The 20,209-nt window shown below is 38.7% G+C and overlaps 10 protein-coding genes across 10 annotated transcripts; 5 read left to right on the top strand and 5 right to left on the bottom strand.

Annotated features, from left to right (window-relative positions):
* Nucleotides 1–433: 433 nt before the first annotated feature.
* Nucleotides 434–3,433, bottom strand: kgd1 (2-oxoglutarate dehydrogenase (lipoamide) (e1 component of oxoglutarate dehydrogenase complex); the record flags this gene model as incomplete). Its single annotated transcript, XM_056180304.1, has 1 exon — nt 434–3,433. The coding sequence occupies one exon, from the start codon at nt 3,431–3,433 to the stop codon at nt 434–436; it is 3,000 nt and encodes a 999-aa protein (XP_056034777.1).
* Nucleotides 3,434–5,393: 1,960 nt separating this feature from the next.
* On the top strand, nt 5,394–5,660 carry SOMG_01510 (uncharacterized protein; the record flags this gene model as incomplete). Its single annotated transcript, XM_056180303.1, has 1 exon — nt 5,394–5,660. One exon carries the CDS (start codon nt 5,394–5,396, stop codon nt 5,658–5,660), a length of 267 nt encoding a protein of 88 aa, XP_056036587.1.
* A 286-nt stretch (nt 5,661–5,946) lies between these two features.
* trx2 (mitochondrial thioredoxin Trx2) lies at nt 5,947–6,408 on the top strand (the record flags this gene model as incomplete). Its single annotated transcript, XM_056180302.1, has 2 exons — nt 5,947–6,092; nt 6,138–6,408. 2 exons carry the CDS (start codon nt 5,947–5,949, stop codon nt 6,406–6,408), a joined length of 417 nt encoding a protein of 138 aa, XP_056037056.1.
* Nucleotides 6,409–6,802: 394 nt separating this feature from the next.
* On the bottom strand, nt 6,803–7,916 carry srb11 (mediator complex cyclin subunit Srb11; the record flags this gene model as incomplete). Its single annotated transcript, XM_056180301.1, has 4 exons — nt 6,803–7,010; nt 7,051–7,417; nt 7,472–7,551; nt 7,885–7,916. The coding sequence occupies 4 exons, from the start codon at nt 7,914–7,916 to the stop codon at nt 6,803–6,805; spliced, it is 687 nt and encodes a 228-aa protein (XP_056037057.1).
* Nucleotides 7,917–8,091: 175 nt separating this feature from the next.
* On the top strand, nt 8,092–9,426 carry SOMG_01507 (mitochondrial carrier, ATP:ADP antiporter; the record flags this gene model as incomplete). The annotated part of the gene is made up of 2 exons (XM_056180300.1): nt 8,092–8,259; nt 8,308–9,426. 2 exons carry the CDS (start codon nt 8,092–8,094, stop codon nt 9,424–9,426), a joined length of 1,287 nt encoding a protein of 428 aa, XP_056035755.1.
* Nucleotides 9,427–9,663: 237 nt separating this feature from the next.
* prp28 (U5 snRNP-associated ATP-dependent RNA helicase Prp28) lies at nt 9,664–11,658 on the bottom strand (the record flags this gene model as incomplete). Its single annotated transcript, XM_056180299.1, has 1 exon — nt 9,664–11,658. The coding sequence occupies one exon, from the start codon at nt 11,656–11,658 to the stop codon at nt 9,664–9,666; it is 1,995 nt and encodes a 664-aa protein (XP_056035758.1).
* A 513-nt stretch (nt 11,659–12,171) lies between these two features.
* Nucleotides 12,172–13,114, bottom strand: rev7 (mitochondrial DNA polymerase, zeta subunit Rev7; the record flags this gene model as incomplete). The annotated part of the gene is made up of 7 exons (XM_056180298.1): nt 12,172–12,383; nt 12,433–12,536; nt 12,590–12,705; nt 12,756–12,868; nt 12,919–12,969; nt 13,013–13,039; nt 13,081–13,114. The coding sequence occupies 7 exons, from the start codon at nt 13,112–13,114 to the stop codon at nt 12,172–12,174; spliced, it is 657 nt and encodes a 218-aa protein (XP_056035764.1).
* Nucleotides 13,115–13,678: 564 nt separating this feature from the next.
* pck2 (protein kinase C (PKC)-like Pck2) lies at nt 13,679–16,654 on the top strand (the record flags this gene model as incomplete). Its single annotated transcript, XM_056180297.1, has 1 exon — nt 13,679–16,654. The coding sequence occupies one exon, from the start codon at nt 13,679–13,681 to the stop codon at nt 16,652–16,654; it is 2,976 nt and encodes a 991-aa protein (XP_056035768.1).
* Nucleotides 16,655–16,950: 296 nt separating this feature from the next.
* Nucleotides 16,951–18,857, bottom strand: cct1 (chaperonin-containing T-complex alpha subunit Cct1; the record flags this gene model as incomplete). Its single annotated transcript, XM_056180296.1, has 4 exons — nt 16,951–18,456; nt 18,590–18,675; nt 18,730–18,777; nt 18,827–18,857. The coding sequence occupies 4 exons, from the start codon at nt 18,855–18,857 to the stop codon at nt 16,951–16,953; spliced, it is 1,671 nt and encodes a 556-aa protein (XP_056035769.1).
* An 857-nt stretch (nt 18,858–19,714) lies between these two features.
* Nucleotides 19,715–20,203, top strand: cdm1 (DNA polymerase delta subunit Cdm1; the record flags this gene model as incomplete). Its single annotated transcript, XM_056180295.1, has 1 exon — nt 19,715–20,203. One exon carries the CDS (start codon nt 19,715–19,717, stop codon nt 20,201–20,203), a length of 489 nt encoding a protein of 162 aa, XP_056035770.1.
* Between the last annotated feature and the right edge of the window lie 6 nt (nt 20,204–20,209).

Below are 20,209 nucleotides of genomic sequence, written 5' to 3'. Positions count from 1 at the left end.
TTTGGTGTGTAATTGCTTATTTATATTGTTTTAGAAAGTTTATGTTTAATGAATTTGATGATTCTTAATTTCCTTAAGGCTTTTCTTCACTTTTTTAAGTTATGATAATAACACTCAAGATTATTCCCTGTGAGTTTGTATAACATATTACATTTCTTTTTATTTGTAATAACTAATTTCAAGTACTTTAATGATTGTGAGTTTTCAAGGATCATCCAACAATTAGACCTTACTACTTGCTATTTTACAAAATATATTTGCATTTATACTACTGTGAGTACAAAATTAAATATTTCATGAAATTTTCTACGGAACGGTGTTCCCCTATCTCATATATTTTTTCATTGACAGATTGTAGTCTCGCCAAACGATATCTTTGAACAAATAGCATCACTACAGTTCATTTCATAAACCTGTTCATTTTATAAAGCGTTTAAAAGAGAGCTTCATTCAAAAATTGCTCTGTTTCTAAGATATGCTGTTGCTTGTTACCAGTGGCAACACTAGCAGATGGAGCACGACCGGCATAACGAACGGGAAGTTTACGACCAAGATGGTCCAAAATTGAGTAGATGCGAGGTTCCATGTAAGTCCAAGCACCAGCATTCAAAGGTTCTTCTTGACACCAAACAATCTCCTTGAGATTAGGATATTTAGATATATTCTCAGCCACTTGTTTCCACCCGAAAGGATGCAACTGTTCAATTCTAGTGAAAGCAACGTTGTCAATCTTATTGTCATCACGAGCCTTTGATAAAGCCACCCAAACTTGACCTGTGCACAAAACGAGACGATCAATCTTTTCAGGTGCTTGAATCTTAGTACCATGCTCTTCTTCTTCAAGAATAAGCTTAAAGGCACGGTTTTCACCGAATTCTTCTATGTCAGAACGAGCAACAGGATGACGAAGCAAAGATTTCGAGAAAAAGACAATCAAGGGCTTACGGAATTGACGATGAATGTTGCGGCGCAATGCATGGAAGTATTGAGACGGCTTTGTAACGTAAATACACTGAATGTTGCTATCTTGGTGTTGTCTTTGCAACTTATCTTCAGAGGGGAATTTACGGGGATCCTCATTGCACAGTTGCAAATATCTTTCCATACGAGCAGATGAATGTTCAGGACCTTGACCATCATATCCATGAGGCAAAGAAAGTACGATACCGCTGCGTTGTAACCATTTAAGTTCACCAGCAGCAATAAACTGATCAATAATACATTGTGCATTATTGGCGAAATCACCGAACTGAGCTTCCCATACAACCAATGCATTAGGAGAAGATAAGGAATAACCATATTCAAAGCCTAGAACGCCATACTCAGATAGAGAGGAGTTACGAATAACGAAACTGGCTTGACCATCGCTCAAATGATTGAGAGGAATGTATACGTTTTCAGACTTTTGGTCGTGCAAAACGGAATGTCTCTGAGAGAATGTACCACGCTCAACATCTTGACCACTGACACGAACGTGATGGCCTTCCTCAAGGAGAGTAGCAAAGGCCAAAGTTTCAGCGGTGGGCATATCAATCTGCTTTCCGGTAGTTACAGCCTTCATACGATTGTTCAGAATACGCTTTAAGTTGCGATGAGCCTCAAATCCTTCAGGCATTTCATAAAGAGATTTGCCAAGTTTTTGTAAAGTCGAAATGTCAACACCAGTGGGGTAAGATGGCAAAATCTTGTTCTGCAAGTCTTTATGGGAGGCAAAGCCAACCCAAGGATTAGACAACCATTCGCTCTGGTCCTGTTTGTAGTCCTTGCTGCTTTCAAAAGAGCTTTCTAAAATTCCCCAAATGCGCTTCTTTTGAGCATCGACTTCTTCTGGACTAATACTCTTTTCAGTCAAAAGTTTTTCGGTGTACTTTTCGAAAGTAGGTTCATGCTCAGCAATTGTTTGATACATGCGGGGTTGAGTAAAAGATGGCTGATCAGTTTCATTATGACCGTGTCTGCGGTAGCAAACGATATCGATCACAACGTCTGTTTTGAAGGTTTTACGCCATTCAGCAGCCAATTGACAAATAAATGTAGTAGCCTCGACATCATCACCATTGACATGGAAAATGGGAGCTTCCATAGTCTTAGCGATATCGGTACAATAAGGAGTGGAGCGAGCAAAGCGTGGGTCAGTAGTAAATCCAATCTGGTTGTTGATAACAATATGGATGGTACCACCAACGCTATAACCAGGCAAAGAATGTAATCCTAGAGTTTCATAGACAATACCTTGAGCAGCAAAGGCAGCATCACCGTGAAGCAAGACACCCATAGATTGATCGTGGGAAGCTTCATCACTTGTATAATGTTGAATGGCACGTACCTTTCCGAGCACGACAGGATCCTCAGCTTCTAAATGAGAAGGATTTGCAACTAAAGAGAGAGTAACTCGCTTACCAGAAGGAGTAGGACGTTGATAGTTCATACCAAGGTGGTATTTAACATCACCGGAACCCTCATCTTCAGGGTCTTGGGTACCGCGGAATTCAGAGAAAATAGCCTGGGCTGGTTTACGAACGACATTGTGGAGAACATTAAGACGACCTCTGTGAGCCATACCAATTACGACATTGCTAACACCGTGTTCCACGGAGCGATCAATTAATGCTTTCATACCGGGAACCATAGATTCACAACCTTCCAAACCGAAACGCTTGTCATTGGGGAATTTTGTGGAAAGGAAGCGTTCAAAGCTGTGAGCCCAATTTAAACGATCGTAAATCATCATTTTTTCATTATGGTCATATTTGAAAGGAGTTGGTGTTTCCACATGAGCTTGGATCCAGTTTGATCTAGTGCGAGAAGAAATATGAGTATATTCAACAGCAAAACTACCACAATAAATACGTTCACAAGCTTCAACGATGCCACGAAGCTTCATAGTCTCATAGCCAGCATCGCGGAAGTTGGGGAGAATACCAGGACCAAGACGGATCTCTCGATCCAAATCGGCTTCGGTAAACCCATAGTGATCTAATGTAAGTTCAGAAGGGCGTCTTGTATTTACGTTGATACCCAAAGGATCAATTCTGGAAACATGATGGCCTCTGGTTTGATAAGCACGGACCAAAAGCTGAACTTTCATATAGACGCTGACATCGACGTCGCCGATAGTTTTGTTGTTTGCCAAAGCGGAATCGACATCATTGTAGTCGCCCAAGTAATCTAATAAAGGAGCAGGTTGAAAAGCATTAGATGGATTCGATTTGCCAGACTTTACGTTTTTGAAATATGCTTGCCAAGAAACATGAACACTGTTGGGGTCCTTTTTCCAGGCTTCGTACATTTCATCAACATAATCAGCAGCACTTCCAGTAAGAAAAGTGTCGGTAGGTGCTTGAGAGGCAAAAGGGCGAAGAGAGCCAATATTTGAAAGACGGAGGTTTTGCGAGGCCCTCGAATAACGAACGGCCTTAGATAGACGCAACATGGTGAACTGGGTAACTTCTTTAGAGAGTAGTCAGTTGGTAAGAAAAATCTGAAATTTGAGAGGGGTTTGAAAGTAAACTTGAAAGAGACAGATGTGGTTGAAGGTCGTTAAGTTGGAGAAAAATCGAGCTCGACAAGATGCAAGGAGAATTAAATAAGCAAAAGATACAGAATTGTATGTAGGAGATGCAAACAAGAACTGTATCAGTTTACACGGATACTTGAAAGAAACGTCAGGAAATTAACAAGGGGGGAGAGGAGTTTATATAGAGAGTTCGAGTTCAATATGATAAAAAATCCCGCGGAACCATTCAGTCGACGCTTTAGTAAACAGGAAATGGATTAAACCGGTAAGAGAAGAAAAAGTTGATTACTACCAATCTAGAAAGAAACAATGTCAGTAACAATGGATCCTTACGAGTGGAATCCTATCGCTTTCATCGATTCATGGAAACTGTGCTGGGACCCTCTCTTTCCTTAGAAAACAGAAACCCATCCACACGCCTGAATGGAAGCATTCGTCTTCATAACATTCAGGACCAATGGAAGGAGCGAGGAACGGGCGAAAAGGGAAATTTTGCATAACAAAGAGTTTTCCTCTGGGAAACAGACTACACGAAAAACATGCATACCATTTCCAACACCATTCAAGCTCGTTCTATATCCATTCCATGGCTGGATTTATGGGATCCATTGGAAAGCCAGAAATCTATAGAAACGAAAGAGGCCACAGAAGAATCGACGACAAGCTGTCTAGGAAATAAAAACAAAAAACATACCGAGTTCAAAGAGAAAGGACGAATACGTTTTCTGGTATAGAAAAGTGGATTCACCCTCAAATAAACAAGTGGATCTTAATTTGGGGTTTGTAAAGGAAAGGTTGATAATCCCAAACCAACTTATAATGACGGGAGTAACGACACGACTGGCGATATGTATACACACGCACGCGGCTGAGGTAGCAGGAAACAGGTACGCAAGTAACAGGTAACAAATAACAATGAAGAATCTCACAAAGTACGAACCAACTGGGTTTCACTATCCCAAGATGATGCAAGCGACGAAGCCGATATAATGAGTAAACGCTAGCGGTTCCACAAAGGAGGAAATAAGCAACAACGAAAAGAGGAAAAGAGAGAGACAAATAATAACAAAAGACAAAAGGAAACGACTTTTAAAGAAAACCTTTTTCTTTCTCTTTTTCAAAGAAATGGGGTCGAGATACCGTTTGGTTCTACTTCGAATAGGATTCAGCATGGACAAATCATCGAGTACCGACCCAATGAAATAAGGTTGATAAACAAATGACTGAACCTGAATGGGTAATCCGGGTAACACAAATACAACTAGCTTCATTAACTGGTGCCTCCACAAGAACGTACTGACGTAAGGCTGTTCGCTTCAGAAACAGCAACATACGAACCCGGTTTTCTGAACGTTATATTCTTTTAACGAGGATCCTTCTTTTTTACTAAGAGGAAAGGAACGGTACTATGGGAAAGGAATCGGCATAGGCACTCTACAGAAAAATCTATTCGTCTAGGTATGGTAAAAGTGTGTGAGAAGGCTGATATTGAAGGAGTCCTAGGACTAGCTAATTGGTTGGAAAATTTAAGGAAGGATTAGCCAAAGCCCTGACGAGCCTTTCTAGAATGGCTGTATAGTTCTAGCTTTGACGAGGGATCCGATTCCCATGGATGTTTGGTAGGAAGAAGAACGAGACGGAAATAATGGAATGTTGGATGCTGGCTGTTTTGTTACGTTTTATTTTATTTTATTTTATTTTATACTGTATTGTAAGAATATGTTTACTTGATGATGGAAATTTTCTTGGACGGCGAATTTATTTTCTAATATATACCCTTCCCTTGTGTACTCTTCTTCGGTTTGATAGACAGCTTGGGGGACAGCGCTGCATTGCCTATGCTTACACCCCAGGATGACTCCCTTCCTACTAATCGATGGAGAAAAGAACTACATGGGGGTCAGTGGGATGGTACAAGAAGGAAGGAAGGAAAGGACTTCCCCCCACCATGCAAAAGGTAGGGAAAGTAGCCAACGAAACAAGTGGGATGTTGCAAAAGTCTGAGGATTGCTATACGTTTGTCTTTTCTATTATATTATACTATCATATTCCTGAAGAACAACGATTACCTCAACAAAAAGAGTTGCTTGCTACCTTACCTACGGAAGTTCCCAGAGTTGGTGATTCTATTATCCTCCTATAATGCAATACCATTTATGGTTGAGAGAGTGCTCTCGACGAGAGCCACAAAGAAAGGAAGTAGGCTGAGAAGGAAAAAGAAACGAAAAGCTCTCATCCGTCCTACTCTTGACCAAAGTAGGATTAAATTTAGGATTAGGATTCAAAAGAAGCGATACTATAAAACCTCAGTACAACCATACATATAATTCTAAAGGGTGTTATGATTATGCCTCTCTGTTGCTCCTGGGATTCACAACTTTCCTTAACCAAATTACAGCTGTTTCCAACTTGGTAATCCTTTCCAAAAAATGAATTCCTTCTATCGCTTTTCAAGAGGACTTCGTCCCTTAAGCCATATCAAGACTGGTTTCGCACACAGAACGTTCATGAATTCTTCTGTCTTGAAACAAGTTCAACACGTCAAGTCCATGGAGGATTATGCCCAAAAAATCAGGTAAGTCGATCTATCGGTTATAACATACTAATTGACTTTCTTTAGCGATGACAAAGTCACCGTTGTAGATTTTTATGCCGACTGGTGTGGACCCTGTAAATTTCTTAGCCCTCTTTTGGAAAAGTTGAGCAATAGCCATTCTAAATCCTCTTTTGTTGCCGTAGATGCCGACAAATTCTCTGAACTTGCCCAAACAAATGAGGTTTACGCACTACCTACCGTGGTTCTATTTAAAAAGGGTCAAGAATTGGACCGAATCGTTGGTGCTGATATTCGCGCAATCAACGGTCTTCTTGCAAAATACGAAACTTCATAATCCTTTTGTTTCATGAGGATAAAAACCTGTTTGTCTATTTCTTTCTCTGGCATGAATGATAATGTCCTTGGTGATATCATGTTACGTAGAATGCATCTTTTCTCTAGAAATTATAACATTCGTATTCTTTTTGTTCAACAATTTTTCTTTTTCCTTCTTAACCTACTTCCTTTCTTTGTGGCTCTCGTCGAGAGGACTCTCTCAACCATACATGGTATCTTTCTAGCTGCAGTGCTCAACTATAGTCATAAATCGTAATCCACACGCACGTCCTCAACGGTCGTCGCAATATACAATGATTCCCGCATATCATCTTCAGTGATAAAGGACAATTGGACTTGGACAATTTATTAAAATACACCACTCTGTACTTGTCAACACATGCATTCAGACTTCAACCCCTTTCATCCTGGTAGTAAATAGACAGTAAAGCTTGAATACTTAAAACAATCTTCAACGGGTCAGACGCCTTTAGTATATCTACCAGTCGATTCATCGTGTGTTCGTCATCACAGCAACTTAATATCAAGGCAGCATAGGCGATTTGGTGAGGGTGAACCAAAAGACATAAATCAGTAGCGTATGAATCGTTCACGATATTCCTTTCAACCCATTAGTACCAATCATTGAAACTTGTCTTACCATGCTAATTGCAATTGGGTTTTCGTAATCAACCCATCTCGAAAGATCTGTTCTAAAGTCGGATAGGGATGGTAAACAATAAGATACGCTTCCAATACAGAAATAATCTCAAACTCCAATTCGGCTACTTGAGATCTGTCAATCGGTAGCGACGAACTCCAGAGTACATTTGCTTCGTTACAAATCGTCCGAATATGAACTGGGCTCTCTTCTACTTTGCAGGCCAAATATACACAAGCCGAAACATATTGCTCCAAAGTATACTCGATTTTTTCTTCTTTCTTTAAAAAGTATCGCTTCAAAAGGACGGAAGCAGTCGCCAAAACCCTTTGGTTGAGCCCAATTTTATCCCCAATCTCCTGAATTCCTTTGCCTAGTTAGAGTATCCCACACATATAACCATGCATCGATCCAAACTTACGTTTCCAGTGCACAATTGATTCTTCACTAAAGGCATTGGTCTCGGACAACTTATGCTTCCCTGGTAAGTAGAATTGTAGCCTTAAAGGTTAGTAAATTGTAGACTACTAGAACTGAAAAAGAGAGGGTATAGTGCTGAAGAAGGCTGCAAAAGATATCCACGCATTGATCATTCGTTGGGCACAATCACTTCATCAAGAACTAAGTCTCTTTAAACTCCAAAGAAAAGAATATAAGAGACCTCTTTTAAAGACCATAATGGAAACACTTTCAATGTAATTGTTTCTCGTTCCCAGCGTGTATGTTTCACAAACAAATTCAATCCAAAAACCTTCATCACATTTAATATCCTTTCAAATGTGATATGAATAAAGGATTAAAAACAAAACAAACACACCTCAAATAACAACTTACAACTGACTAGAAGACCAATAATTTCCTGACATAAATGCCAAACATAAATCTTGCCTTCAATTAATTTTAGTATACAAGTAAGGTTATAAATAAAAAGCTATTTCATCTATAATGATAATTTCATTACAAGAGGTTGTTGGAGAAGTGGTATAAGTTTCTTCTAACTACCACTCTCCAATAATACACACCAAAAATCGACATGGAAGGATGCGAATAGAAACAATTGAAAATCCTTTACAAAGTCCTCTTCCATGTGGATTAAATACTTTAAAAGATAATGTTTACCCAGGAAAACTTCATGATCCTAATTTTATAAACGTCCTGTTGAAATGTAGAGATTTGTATTGCCAATCCTTTTTGGACGAAACTGAGCTGGTAAGTTATTTGAAATGGAACTATTGCTAAATACAATTATAAAAATAGAAGCGAGCAATTCATGGCGTAAAGTTGGTTCAAAAACAGCAGCAAAATCATTTCCCAAAACATGGGTATTGGAAAATTCATGCCTCTCATCATGATAATCATAAAAACCTCATAATTCCACAAAGTTGGATGCATGATACCCCACATATGAAACTTCTATTCCATAGGTTACAAAACCTTCCAGATGGTGACTTTTTATTAAGCCATGATGTTATGAATGGAATGGGCTACTTTTTTAGCGGTGGCATTGCTGGCATCGTGTCTCGTACGTGCACAGCTCCCTTGGATCGTTTAAAAGTAATGTTGATTTCCGATACATGTTCAAAGCCATCTTCCAAATATCCGTTCTCTACATTATTACATACTAGTAAGAGTCTTTACAGTCGAAGTGGAATTCGAGGTTTTTTTGTAGGGAATGGCATCAACGTTTTAAAGGTCATGCCAGAATCATCAATAAAATTTGGTTCATATGAGGCTATGAAAACTCTTTTTGGTATTTCTAGTACTCAACAACATAATCCCCTTTATTCATATCTAGCAGGTGGGTTTGCCGGAACGGTTGCTCAGTTTTTTATTTATCCAGTCGATACGTTAAAATTTCGGATTCAGTGCAGTGATTATAGTATCCAAAAAGCAGGACAAAGTGTTGTTTTTGAAAATATGAAGCAGTTGTATAAATCGCATGGTGTACGAGGTTACTATAGGGGAATACTGATTGGGGTACTGGGTATGTTCCCCTACAGTGCCACGGATTTAGGAACTTTTGAAGGCTTGAAGAAGACTTGGATCGGTATACTTTCAAGCAAAGACAACATGGATCCTCAGGATGTAAAACTGCCAAATGGATTGGTGATGGTTTTCGGCGCACTTTCCGGTAGCATAGGAGCTACTTTGGTTTTCCCTTTGAACGTATTACGTACACGGCTTCAGACGCAAGGCACTCCTGGTCATCGTGCTTCATATAATGGTTTCGTTGATTGTTTTTTTAAGACCACCAAGAAGGAGGGATTTGGAGCTTTATATAAGGGTTTAGCGCCTAATTTACTCAAAGTCGCTCCTAGCGTGGCTATTTCATATTTGGTATATGAAAATTCAAAAAGTCTTCTGCGACTGCAATGAAGTACTATTTACGGTATTTTTAGGTAAACATGCATTCTTTCGTTTTAAGGTTGGAAATATAATAACTTTCTTATTTATTAATTTGAATATGGTAGGTTTTCTGTTGTTAAGTAAATAAGTTGAGCTGAGCGGAATGTCTGCTTGCTTTCTTCAAAAGTTGTTCTATTCATTACTAAAATCAAGTTATCAAATAAATAACATACAGGCCTCAAAAAAGTATTTATAAAATGCTAATGACTACTGGGTGATAGGAGCGTGCTTCGAAAAAGCAGCTTCGTTATTTTTCAATTCATCAGGGATACGTGCTTTGGCACTTTTTGATAACATTACCCTAAGATCGTAAAAGACATCTTCATCCTCGGAACCTAAAAATGTAATCGCAACACCAGATTTACCAGCACGACCTGTACGTCCAATTCTGTGGGTGTAATCCTCAATGCTTTTAGCCATATTGTAATTAAGTACTAGAGATACATTGGGTATATCAATACCACGGCCAGCGATGTCTGTAGCAACCAAAATATCAGCTGTTCCACCACGTAGTTGTTCAATAGCTTTTTCTCTTTGTTCTTGATTTTTACTACCGTGAAGTGTAACAGCGTGCCAACCTAATGTATTCAATTGTTTAGAAATAGCCTCAATATTTCTTTTCAAATTTACAAAAACGATAATAGGAGGAGCAAATTTACCGGATTCAAGAAGTTCCTCAAGACGCTTCATGCGTTTTGAGTCGTCAGAAACCATTTCAACTATTTGCTCAACTCTGTCAACAGCTTGACCAATACTACCAATAGTCAATAGCGTGGGATTGTTGAGATATCGTTGCGCAAGATGTGCAACCCTCGGAGGTAAAGTAGCGCTGAACATCAGGGTTCGACGCATTGATGAAGGTTGACTCTCGCTAGTAGGGATGATAGCATTTTTATCGGAATTATTTGACGAAGGAAGAGATTCCAAAATCTTATTCACATCCTCTTCGAAACCCATGTCTAGCATTCGATCGGCTTCATCCATGACAACGTAAGAACACTGACTCAAAACAAAAACTCTTCTCTCAAGACAATCGATTAGACGTCCAGGGGTAGCAACAACAATATGAGCGCCTTGACTTAACTGAAAAGATTGCTCTTCAAAAGCATGACCACCAACGACAGAAACACAGCGAAAACCAAGAGGTTCGGCAAATCTGTTTCCCTCGGCTTGAATTTGCTGAGCCAACTCACGTGTAGGTGCTAGTACAATCGCATACGGTCCAAGATGCAAATTAGTTTCATCCAAAGGAGGATATTTCAGTATAGTCTGTACCAGAGGAATCATGAAAGCTGCTGTTTTACCACTACCGGTTTCAGCAATTCCAACCAAATCTTTTCCTTGTAGTAAAACGGGAATTGAGGCACGTTGAATAGAACTTGGCTCCTTATAATTATTTTTCTTTAACACACTCATAAGTTCACCGGGTAAGTTGGCTTCTTTCCAGTTTCTCAAAGGATTAGGTACATCATCTCCTTTCATGGAGATGTTGTAGTCTTCTCTTAAAATTCTCCAGTCACGAGGCTTCATAGCTTCCAAAGGTTTTTCTCTCCAAGGGACGTCATCCCAATCAACTTTACGGGATTTTCTTTCGTGCAAGTGCAAGAGTTCATGTGCTCTTTTTTTGTCTTCATCTGATCCTTGTAATAACCGTTGAATTAATCCTGATCTTTCTTTCACGCTTTCTATAGATTTCTCATCAAAGCCCCCTAGTTTTCCTCTACCAAAGACAGCAATCGTCGATTCAGGTGAAACGGAAAAATCTGCATCCTTCATTGTATCATCCGTTGCATCCCAGTCAAAAACGAACTTTTTTTCTGCATTTCTTCGTCGCTTCTTTTGAGGTTGGGGTTGGATGCCCATATATCTTTGTCGAACAGCAGCAGCGAAACCTTCATCTGTAGAGCTTTCATAGTTACTTGCATTGCTCACTTGTGTTGATGATTCGAGTTTATCCCTCTTACTTTCAGATCCAGAATCGTTTGCCCCGTCTTCGTACTGATTGATTATTCCATTCTTTAAGTTTGACAACTCTGTAGCTCGCCTGCTTTTGGTTTGTTCTACATCTTTTTGCCTTCGTTCAAGAGCTAAACGTGTTCGCTCGGCTTTAGATAAAAATTTTGGTTTGGATTCTCGTTCTTCGCGAGTCCTTTTGTTTCTAACAATCTCCTCGAGGGATGGAATCGGCGCTCTAGAGGACATGAATGTCAGATTATTAGATTTCAATTCTCAATTGAACCCTTCCGTTTTCTATAATAAATAAAGCAATCTTTACTGTCTAGTGTAGTAAGCGCGAACACCTTTGATATTGGAAATTGTAGACACATACTAGCTTCGTTTACTGATCCTTGGTAAAATTCGTTGTACAAGTTAATGATTGGACTACTACACTACTCTAGTAAACAAGGATCGAAAAAAGAAACATGTAAGATTTGATCTGGTAAATGAAAAAAAATTAGTATGCAAGAATTTTATAGGACTTATCAACGTATTCTTATTTTTTTTTGTAAAACTGGATGATTATATTATTCAAAACAGACAAGGAAGTAGGTTCTTGAAAAACCAAAGGTATATAGCCTTATAGGAAATATATCAAGGATGTTAATCAACCTACCAAAAAAAATAATCATAAACAAAACTAGTACATCTATATATTAGAAAGTTCATCAAACATAAATGGAATTGCTAAAGTTCTGCGGTTCTGTAGTCAGTCTATTACTTTTCATTGTCGTACACGTCTGGGCGCGATTCAAGCCATATTTCAGAATCCATTGGTCCAATAGAAATATTTCTCAGCGGTATAGTAAGATTTTGGTATCTTCTCTCCAAGTTGGATTCCGGAGTATGTTCTGATAGGTACCAGGTTTCCCAAGCCTTGGGTCTAGTGTTGTTTTCTTTCAAAGTAAGTCGAATTGACCATGAACAATCTGTGAAAAGTCAGCAACAATTTCATTTAGATATGAAGAGTAAAGTTACTTTCTGGTAATTGTTGTAATGAATGCGTAGCATTTTGAATTCGGATCATTGCTGCTCTTAGAGATTCTACAAAAGAATCGGAATACGGCACCCTTGGAGATACACTGACGATCTGGTCAGGAAAGTTAAACTCACAACAGATTAACATTTTCCTTACGGTTTTTCAAGTAAAAAGTCTGGGATTCTCGGAATTGAGTAAGCTGAAAATATATACCGTTCCAGTTCCACTTGGTCTGTCGACGTAATTGAGAGATAAATACATTCAACTATTCCCTAAAAGGTCAGAAGAATTACCAAATAAAAATGGATAGCAATTATTATACCTCTTGCAGTTCTTGAGTGCATGCCTCAACAGCGTCTTGAATGTAATTGCATAATATAGGATGGCGCGATTGCCAAACAACAGTATTATACTTCCTAGATTTGATAAAAAGACCTATTGCTGTAAACACTCGTTTCCTTATTATTTATAGTAAGTAGTCTTACTTTCTGGATATAGCTGACGATTGCATAGAATACTATGAATACAGACAATCACTATATTTGTGTTTAGCGTCTTGAAAGAAAAAGCATCACTTACAAAACTCACGGAAGACGTCTATGCATTCTGTATTGTGTTATTTTGAAAAGTCATAATGAACCACGTACGTTTGACTGTCCATGATGGATCCTCAGTAGCCATTGCTAAATGCTTTCAACTATAAGACCCATTTAACGATTGCTAAAGCAGAATTCTTTCCAGGCACACGCAAACACGCACCACGAATGGATAATTTTTGGTTTTGCACTATGATCGTAGAATGGATGATAGAATGTTTCAGATAGGATCTTGAAAGGAAAACAAAAAGCAAAATTATGTTCTTCCTAGAAAATTACCAAAAAGTTAAATCAGGAAAAGTTACTTCCTTTATAAGTACAATGTTTAAGATATTCAGCTTCTACTTTAGTATTCAGTCGGTAATAAGGACTAGGCTAAGGTGATATGAATTTCCAACTAAGGGCCTAAAAAATAAATCGTTTATGAAAGTACTTCATTTAAGTAGATAAAACAATATCAATTGATATATTCAACTATATACTGGATTAAGCTTCCCGCAGTAGTGGAGGACTATTACATATTATGCGACTAGTCAAATGTCACTCATTCACCGACAACCAACAATAAGTGTACTCCCATAGAGACATAAAGAAGTGGATTAATACCCTAAAAGAGTCAGTATTCAGAAGAAAGAAGGGCAATACGACGATGGATATGCTAGATGAAGCAATTACTGAAGTCAACAGAAAAATCGAGAGGGAAAGATCGGTGATTCATGGAGCCCTTTCGATGAAACGTTTGACGCAAAACCCGGTAGTTCATCAACAGCTTCATAGTAATATTGAAGAAGCGAAAAAGAGCATAATATATCTTGAAGAACGCCTCGGAAAACTGCAACTTCGAAAGTCAGGAAGCGTCTCATCGAAGGGGTCCTCAGAGCCGACATTGAAACCTCAATACTCCAATCCGAAATCATCAAAAAGTACCTCTTCTGGTCTGTCTAATGTTGACTCCAACTTGGATTTATTGAACTACGATGCCCCTTTGACGATCAACAAAATTTCGTTTTTGTTACAACAGTTGGAATTTAAGCTTTCCGTTGAAGAACAATATCGAAGAGGTATTGAGAAAATGGCAAAGTTGTACGAACGTGAGCACGATCGACGTAGCATTGCTGAGGCGGAAAAGAAGTACGAAGAAAGTGCCCAGAAAATCAGTTTGCTTCAACAGTCATTAAAACGTTATCATGACTTGCATATTGAAATTGATGAAGATGATGTCCCCACTAATGAAAGTCGACTAAACCTGAATGCTCGGCGTCCTCAGTCCGGCTTACTGAAAATAGGTGTGCATTCTATACGAAATGTTTCTCATTCTGCTGGATTATCAAAACACACGGAGACACTTGTAGTCATTCGTGCTGAAGACCTTGAGCGCGCGAGGACGAGAACTAGTCGTGGAGGTAAATTTTATGACAACTTCGAAATAAATCTCGAAAAAACCAACGAAGTGGAAGTCATCGTTTATGAAAAAAAGAATGAGAAAGTCTTGTTGCCTGTTGCATTACTGTGGGTCCGTCTTTCAGATTTGGTCGAAAAACAGCGTCGTAAAAAAGTCGAGCAAGAAGTATCCGACAAAGGTTGGGTCAGTGCAGATCATATGCAAAATCAAAGGTCGTCCATGTTTTTACCATCATCATTGGCCTCTTCTAAACCGGAGACCGTGGCTTCAAAGTCTCCTGAAGGAAACTCTATTGTTAATGCTTGGTTTTCTTTGGAGCCCGTGGGTCAAATTCATTTGACCATGAATTTTACTAAAAACAATGTTCGAAAGCGTCCTTTGGATGCAGGGTTAGGTCGACAAGGTGCAATTCGTCAGCGCAAAGAGAGCGTGCATGAGGTTTACGGACACCGTTTCTTGCAACACCAATTCTATCAGATTATGCGCTGTGCTTTATGTGGTGAATTTTTAAAAAGTGCCATTGGTATGCAATGTAAAGATTGTCTTTACACATGCCATAGAAAATGCTATTCCAAGGTTGTAACAAAGTGCATTTCGAAGTCTAGTGACTCATTTTCGAGTGAATATGAGAAAATAAATCACAGAATACCACACCATTTCGAGTCTCATACAAATATTGGAGCGAACTGGTGCTGTCATTGTGGTTATATTCTCCCTTTTGGTCGTAAAAATGCAAGAAAATGTACAGAATGTGGTATCACAGCACATGCTCAATGTGTTCATTTAGTTCCTGATTTTTGTGGAATGTCAATGGAAATGGCTAACCGCGTCCTTTCTGAAATTCGTACTACTAAACAAAAAGCGACTAACTATAACAAGAAGCCTAACAATCTTGCACCTGCTTCAACAACAGCATTTTCAGAAGATAAAGCTAGTCAACCTTCGCCAGTTGGTACGCTAAATGAATCTCCTCCTACTCCTACATCCCAAAAGTTTTCAATTGAACCCATTAAAAGGAAGCCGGTCCATGCTGGCGCAATAGAGCTTTCGGGTAAAAAGGGTACAAAAGACCAAGCTCCTAAAGGATCGATTACTAAAGAAATAAATAACAAAAAAGAGGGAGATGTTTCTGTAAAGGGCGTAAATACTATAGTTTCTTCTCGTGATGCTTCTGTCCCTGGTTTTACTTATGATGGGAAGCCAAAAAGAATTGGTTTGGAAGATTTTAATTTCTTAACTGTCTTAGGAAAAGGAAATTTCGGAAAGGTTATGCTGGCAGAGTATAAGAGCAATAAGGAATTGTACGCAATAAAGGTGTTGAAGAAAAAGTTTATTCTAGAGAATGATGAAGTCGAAAGTACCAAATCTGAAAAACGTGTTTTCCTCGTGGCTAATCGTGAGCGTCATCCCTTCTTAGTGAACCTTCATTCTTGTTTTCAAACAGAGACAAGAATATATTTTGTGATGGATTTTGTTAGCGGAGGAGATTTGATGTTACACATTCAACAACAGCAATTCTCTAGACGTCGCGCTCAGTTTTACGCAGCAGAAGTATGTTTGGCATTAAAGTATTTCCATGATAATGGCATTGTCTATCGAGATCTGAAATTGGATAACATTCTTTTAAGTCCCGATGGCCATATTAAAGTAGCGGATTACGGATTGTGCAAGGAAGATATGTGGTACAACAATACGACTGCTACATTTTGCGGAACACCTGAATTTATGGCTCCTGAAATTTTATTGGAGCAAAATTATACTCGTAGCGTGGACTGGTGGGCATTCGGTGTTCTCATATATCAAATGCTTCTCGGTCAATCCCCATTTAGAGGAGATGATGAGGAAGAAATTTTCGATGCTATTTTATCTGATGAACCTTTATATCCAATTCATATGCCTAGAGATTCCGTTTCCATTTTACAAAAGCTGCTCACACGAGATCCTATAAAGCGGCTCGGGTCCGGCGAGAATGATGCTGAAGACGTTATGGCTCATCCATTTTTTAATAACATTAATTGGGATGATATTTATCATAAGCAAACTCAGCCACCTTATATCCCTCAACTTGATTCCCAAACAGATACCAAATATTTCGATGAAGAGTTTACTCGAGAATTGCCGGTTTTGACGCCAGTTCAATCAGTTTTGACCGATAAGATGCAAGAGGAGTTTCGCGGTTTTTCTTACTTTAGCCATGATGATTCAACATCTATTAAAGCGTAATAATTTTTAGTTGACATGATAAAAAGTTCGTCGTAATATTTTTCTTTATATTGTTGTTTTAATAAAAATAATGAAATGATGCCTCCTCCCCTTTCTGATTTTGCATAGTGCAATAACACATTACTTGATGAATAATGTCTAACGCCTTTTTGAATTATTTATGATTGCTAGTTTTACTTTTAATTAGTTTTGGAAAAATTTATATATTTTAAGAATCTCCTATTTAAGTCATAAAATTGAAACCTTTTTGAGGGGTCAAATGCAAGAAGTCAAACATCACACTAATTATGACAAAATTAATGCATACCGGCATGAGGATCTTCAGGTTGTTGCTCAGGATCTAATTTTATACTTGTATCAATTCGTAAGATGGCAATGCAAGCTTCAACCGCACTCTTCAAACTCTTTAACTTAGACATAGAAGGTTCCAAAACACCAGCCTTTATATTATCCCGAATAACTCCGTTCAACAAATCAAGACCATAATTTTTATAGCCACGCTTTTTTATGTCTGTTACCTCAGCATTTTGGCTAGCAGCATGGTAAGCACGAAGTTTTGCTGTAAGTTCAGTGGAGTCTTTAGCTGCATTAACAGTAAGGGTTCGGGGAATAATCAGCAAAGCTTGAGCAAATTCGGCAATCGCTAATTGTTCACGAGAACCAAGTGAAGTAGCAAAATTTTCTAAGTATATGCTAAGTGCACTTTCAACAGCACCGCCACCAGGAACAACAGCACCGCTCTCTAAAGTACGTTTGACAACCGAAAGAGCATCGTGCAAAGAACGCTCCATTTCATCCAAAGTGAATTCGTTAGGACCACGCAAGACCAAAGAGGCTGAAGAATAAGCTTTGGTACCTTTGACCAAAATACATTCATCGTCAGAGAACTTTTCTTGGACGACTTCTTCAGCGTAACCCAAGTAAGAGCTTTCGAAGACTTCGTCACCTTCCAAGTTGGACAATGAACTCAACATAGTAGCACCACTTGCTTTTGCGATACGTCTCAAATCTTCACGCTTGCATCTGCGTACAGCCATAGCACCAGCTTCTATAAAGGACTTTAAGCATAGGTCATCAATTCCCTTTGTCGTTAAAATGACATTAGCACCAGAGTTAAGAATCTTCTTAATGCGTTCCAAGATTATCATAACTTCACGTTCGCGAATCTTTTCAAGTTGATCAGGATCGTCAATGGTGATATGGACACCTAATGCCATGCGAGTTCTCTGTAAATCCATGTCCAAAATAGCAATCTTTGCATTTGGAACTCTTGTTTTCATTGCTTGACTTGCAACAGTACAGTTCAATGCATATCCTTTGACCAAAACAGATTCACGAGAGCTTCGACCGTGAGCTTTCAAGACATTGACAGCCTTAACCGGGTAACGAGTTTCTCCTTTAGGATTTATGCTTTTTACAGAAAGCATGGCATCGACAGCCATTGCTGAAAAAAAGTCCGAATCGTTACCGATAACTTTTGAAGACATACTAGTCTTTGCAACGTTTACCAAACTCTCTTTTCCTAAGGTATCAACGCTGGAGCTCAAAACATCGTTCATAAACTTTACAGCTTCGCGGATGGCTAAACGGTATCCTGTAATGATAGTAGTTGGGTGAATTTTGTTTTTCACAAGCTCATTAGCGCGTCTCAAAAGCTCAGCGGCGATGATCACAACGCTTGTGGTTCCATCTCCAACTTCTTTATCTTGCTGTTGTGCTAACTCTACCAAAACTTTGCCAGCAGGATGTTCAACATCTAGTAACGATAAAATGGTAGCACCATCGTTGGTGACGGTTACATCCTAGTACAGTTAGTTGATATCCTAGAAGACAAATTTTTTTTTTCGCAATGCAAACTGCACGAACACCGATGGGAAATCATTTTCTTCCATTCCTCAATCGGGCTACAGTTCTTTTGAAAATATAACAACTTACACCAATATCATCCACTAGCATCTTATCCAAACCGACAGGGCCAAGGGAAGACTTCACGATGTTGGCAATTGCAGTCGTAGCCAAAACTAACAGCGTAAGTACTTTTGTATTCTAAAATATTATTATTAAGCAACCCTTACCATTTTGATTGCGGACATCTTCTCCGCTAACTTTTTCACCACTCAAAACTAGAATTCGGTTAGCAAGTTTTTCTTTCTTGTAAGCAACTCTACATACAGAGAGTGGACTCTCTAGGTGCTTGAAACATTCTATAACGATTCAAGTTCCCCTACAAACGGGCTCGAATATCTTTTGTAGTTGATGAAGAAGCAACTGCAAGTCGGTGGACTTCTTCCAACGTGACTTGAGACTGTTACCTTGTTTAAAGTACTACACTACATTTCCGTCAAGTACTGTAAATAATAAAAGAAATCCATAGGAATAAGAAGGAAAGAGAAGACATATGTCGTCTGGAAGAAAGGCACTTCTTGCTGTTATTCTCCCTTCTTCAGTATATTTTAAGCCATGTCAAATAGATCTTGGCCAATGGCCATGTAAAGCTATTAATCCTCGGCATTGAACTCGTATTCCTACTTCAGTACAGATATGCTTGTTTCAGGATAACATGTTTAAGCGGTGTTGGATTCTTGGTAATCCGCCAGAGTAGATGCTCGCTTGCTATACAGAAGCATTTCAAAGAATAAACTTTTTATTGTTTGTTTACTACGGTTAAGGAAATGATGATGTGATAATATAAATTATCTGAGAACGAAGAATATGCGACCCAAAAGAAAGGAAAATAAATATACTCATTAAATAGAAGGGAAGAATTGACTAGAATAGAATAATACCAGTTCAATTCTATCAGACTTTTGTACTATTGAACAAGAGAAAGGCTGGCGGCTGTAATAGGATTCTCGTCAGCGTGACGCATCGGATCTTGGTAATATGCATAAGAGACTACAAAGGAAAGTTTCAAAGGCAGAAATTATTAGCATATCTTCACTGTTTTCAGTTAATTAAAATCTTAAAAAAATTAGTAACTTTCAAAGAAACAAAGAATAAAAAACAGCTGCGAGTCTGATTAAGTGCAAGTCTTATTGTCTAAAAAGCAGACATCTCCAAATGAAGAAGAATTCCAAAGGGACTAAAAACACAGCTCCAAAAAGGACTGTACAAGACGCATTTCCCAAAATCACTAAAGGAACTGCGAAAAACTCAGCAACGGGAAAAAATGCGAAATCGTCCGTTACAGAAAAAGGAACAAATAAAGAAAGTGCGAAGAATGTCAGCTTAGAAGAACGAATTGAAAGTGACCCTGAACTGTCCGAATCTCTTGACAATGCTTATAAAGGCATTTTATCGGAACGTATGAGTCTGCCAGTCCACGAAGAAGAAATGAGTAAAGTGCAATTAGTCCTGCATCACTTTGACATGTCTGCCAAATATGGACCCTACTTGGGAATGACTCGGCTTGAACGCTGGCGTCGTGCTAAGCGGTTTGAATTGGATCCGCCCAATGTTATAGAACAGATCTTGACACTGGAAGAAGCTGACGAAGAGAATAGAAAACGAGAGACCCTATTTTATAATTTTAAGCCAATGGTAGAATAATAAATG

This window comes from Schizosaccharomyces osmophilus, chromosome 1, assembly GCF_027921745.1.
Source record: "Schizosaccharomyces osmophilus chromosome 1, complete sequence".
NCBI lineage: Eukaryota > Fungi > Ascomycota > Schizosaccharomycetes > Schizosaccharomycetales > Schizosaccharomycetaceae > Schizosaccharomyces > Schizosaccharomyces osmophilus.
This window is presented reverse-complemented; position numbering and strand designations above follow the sequence as displayed.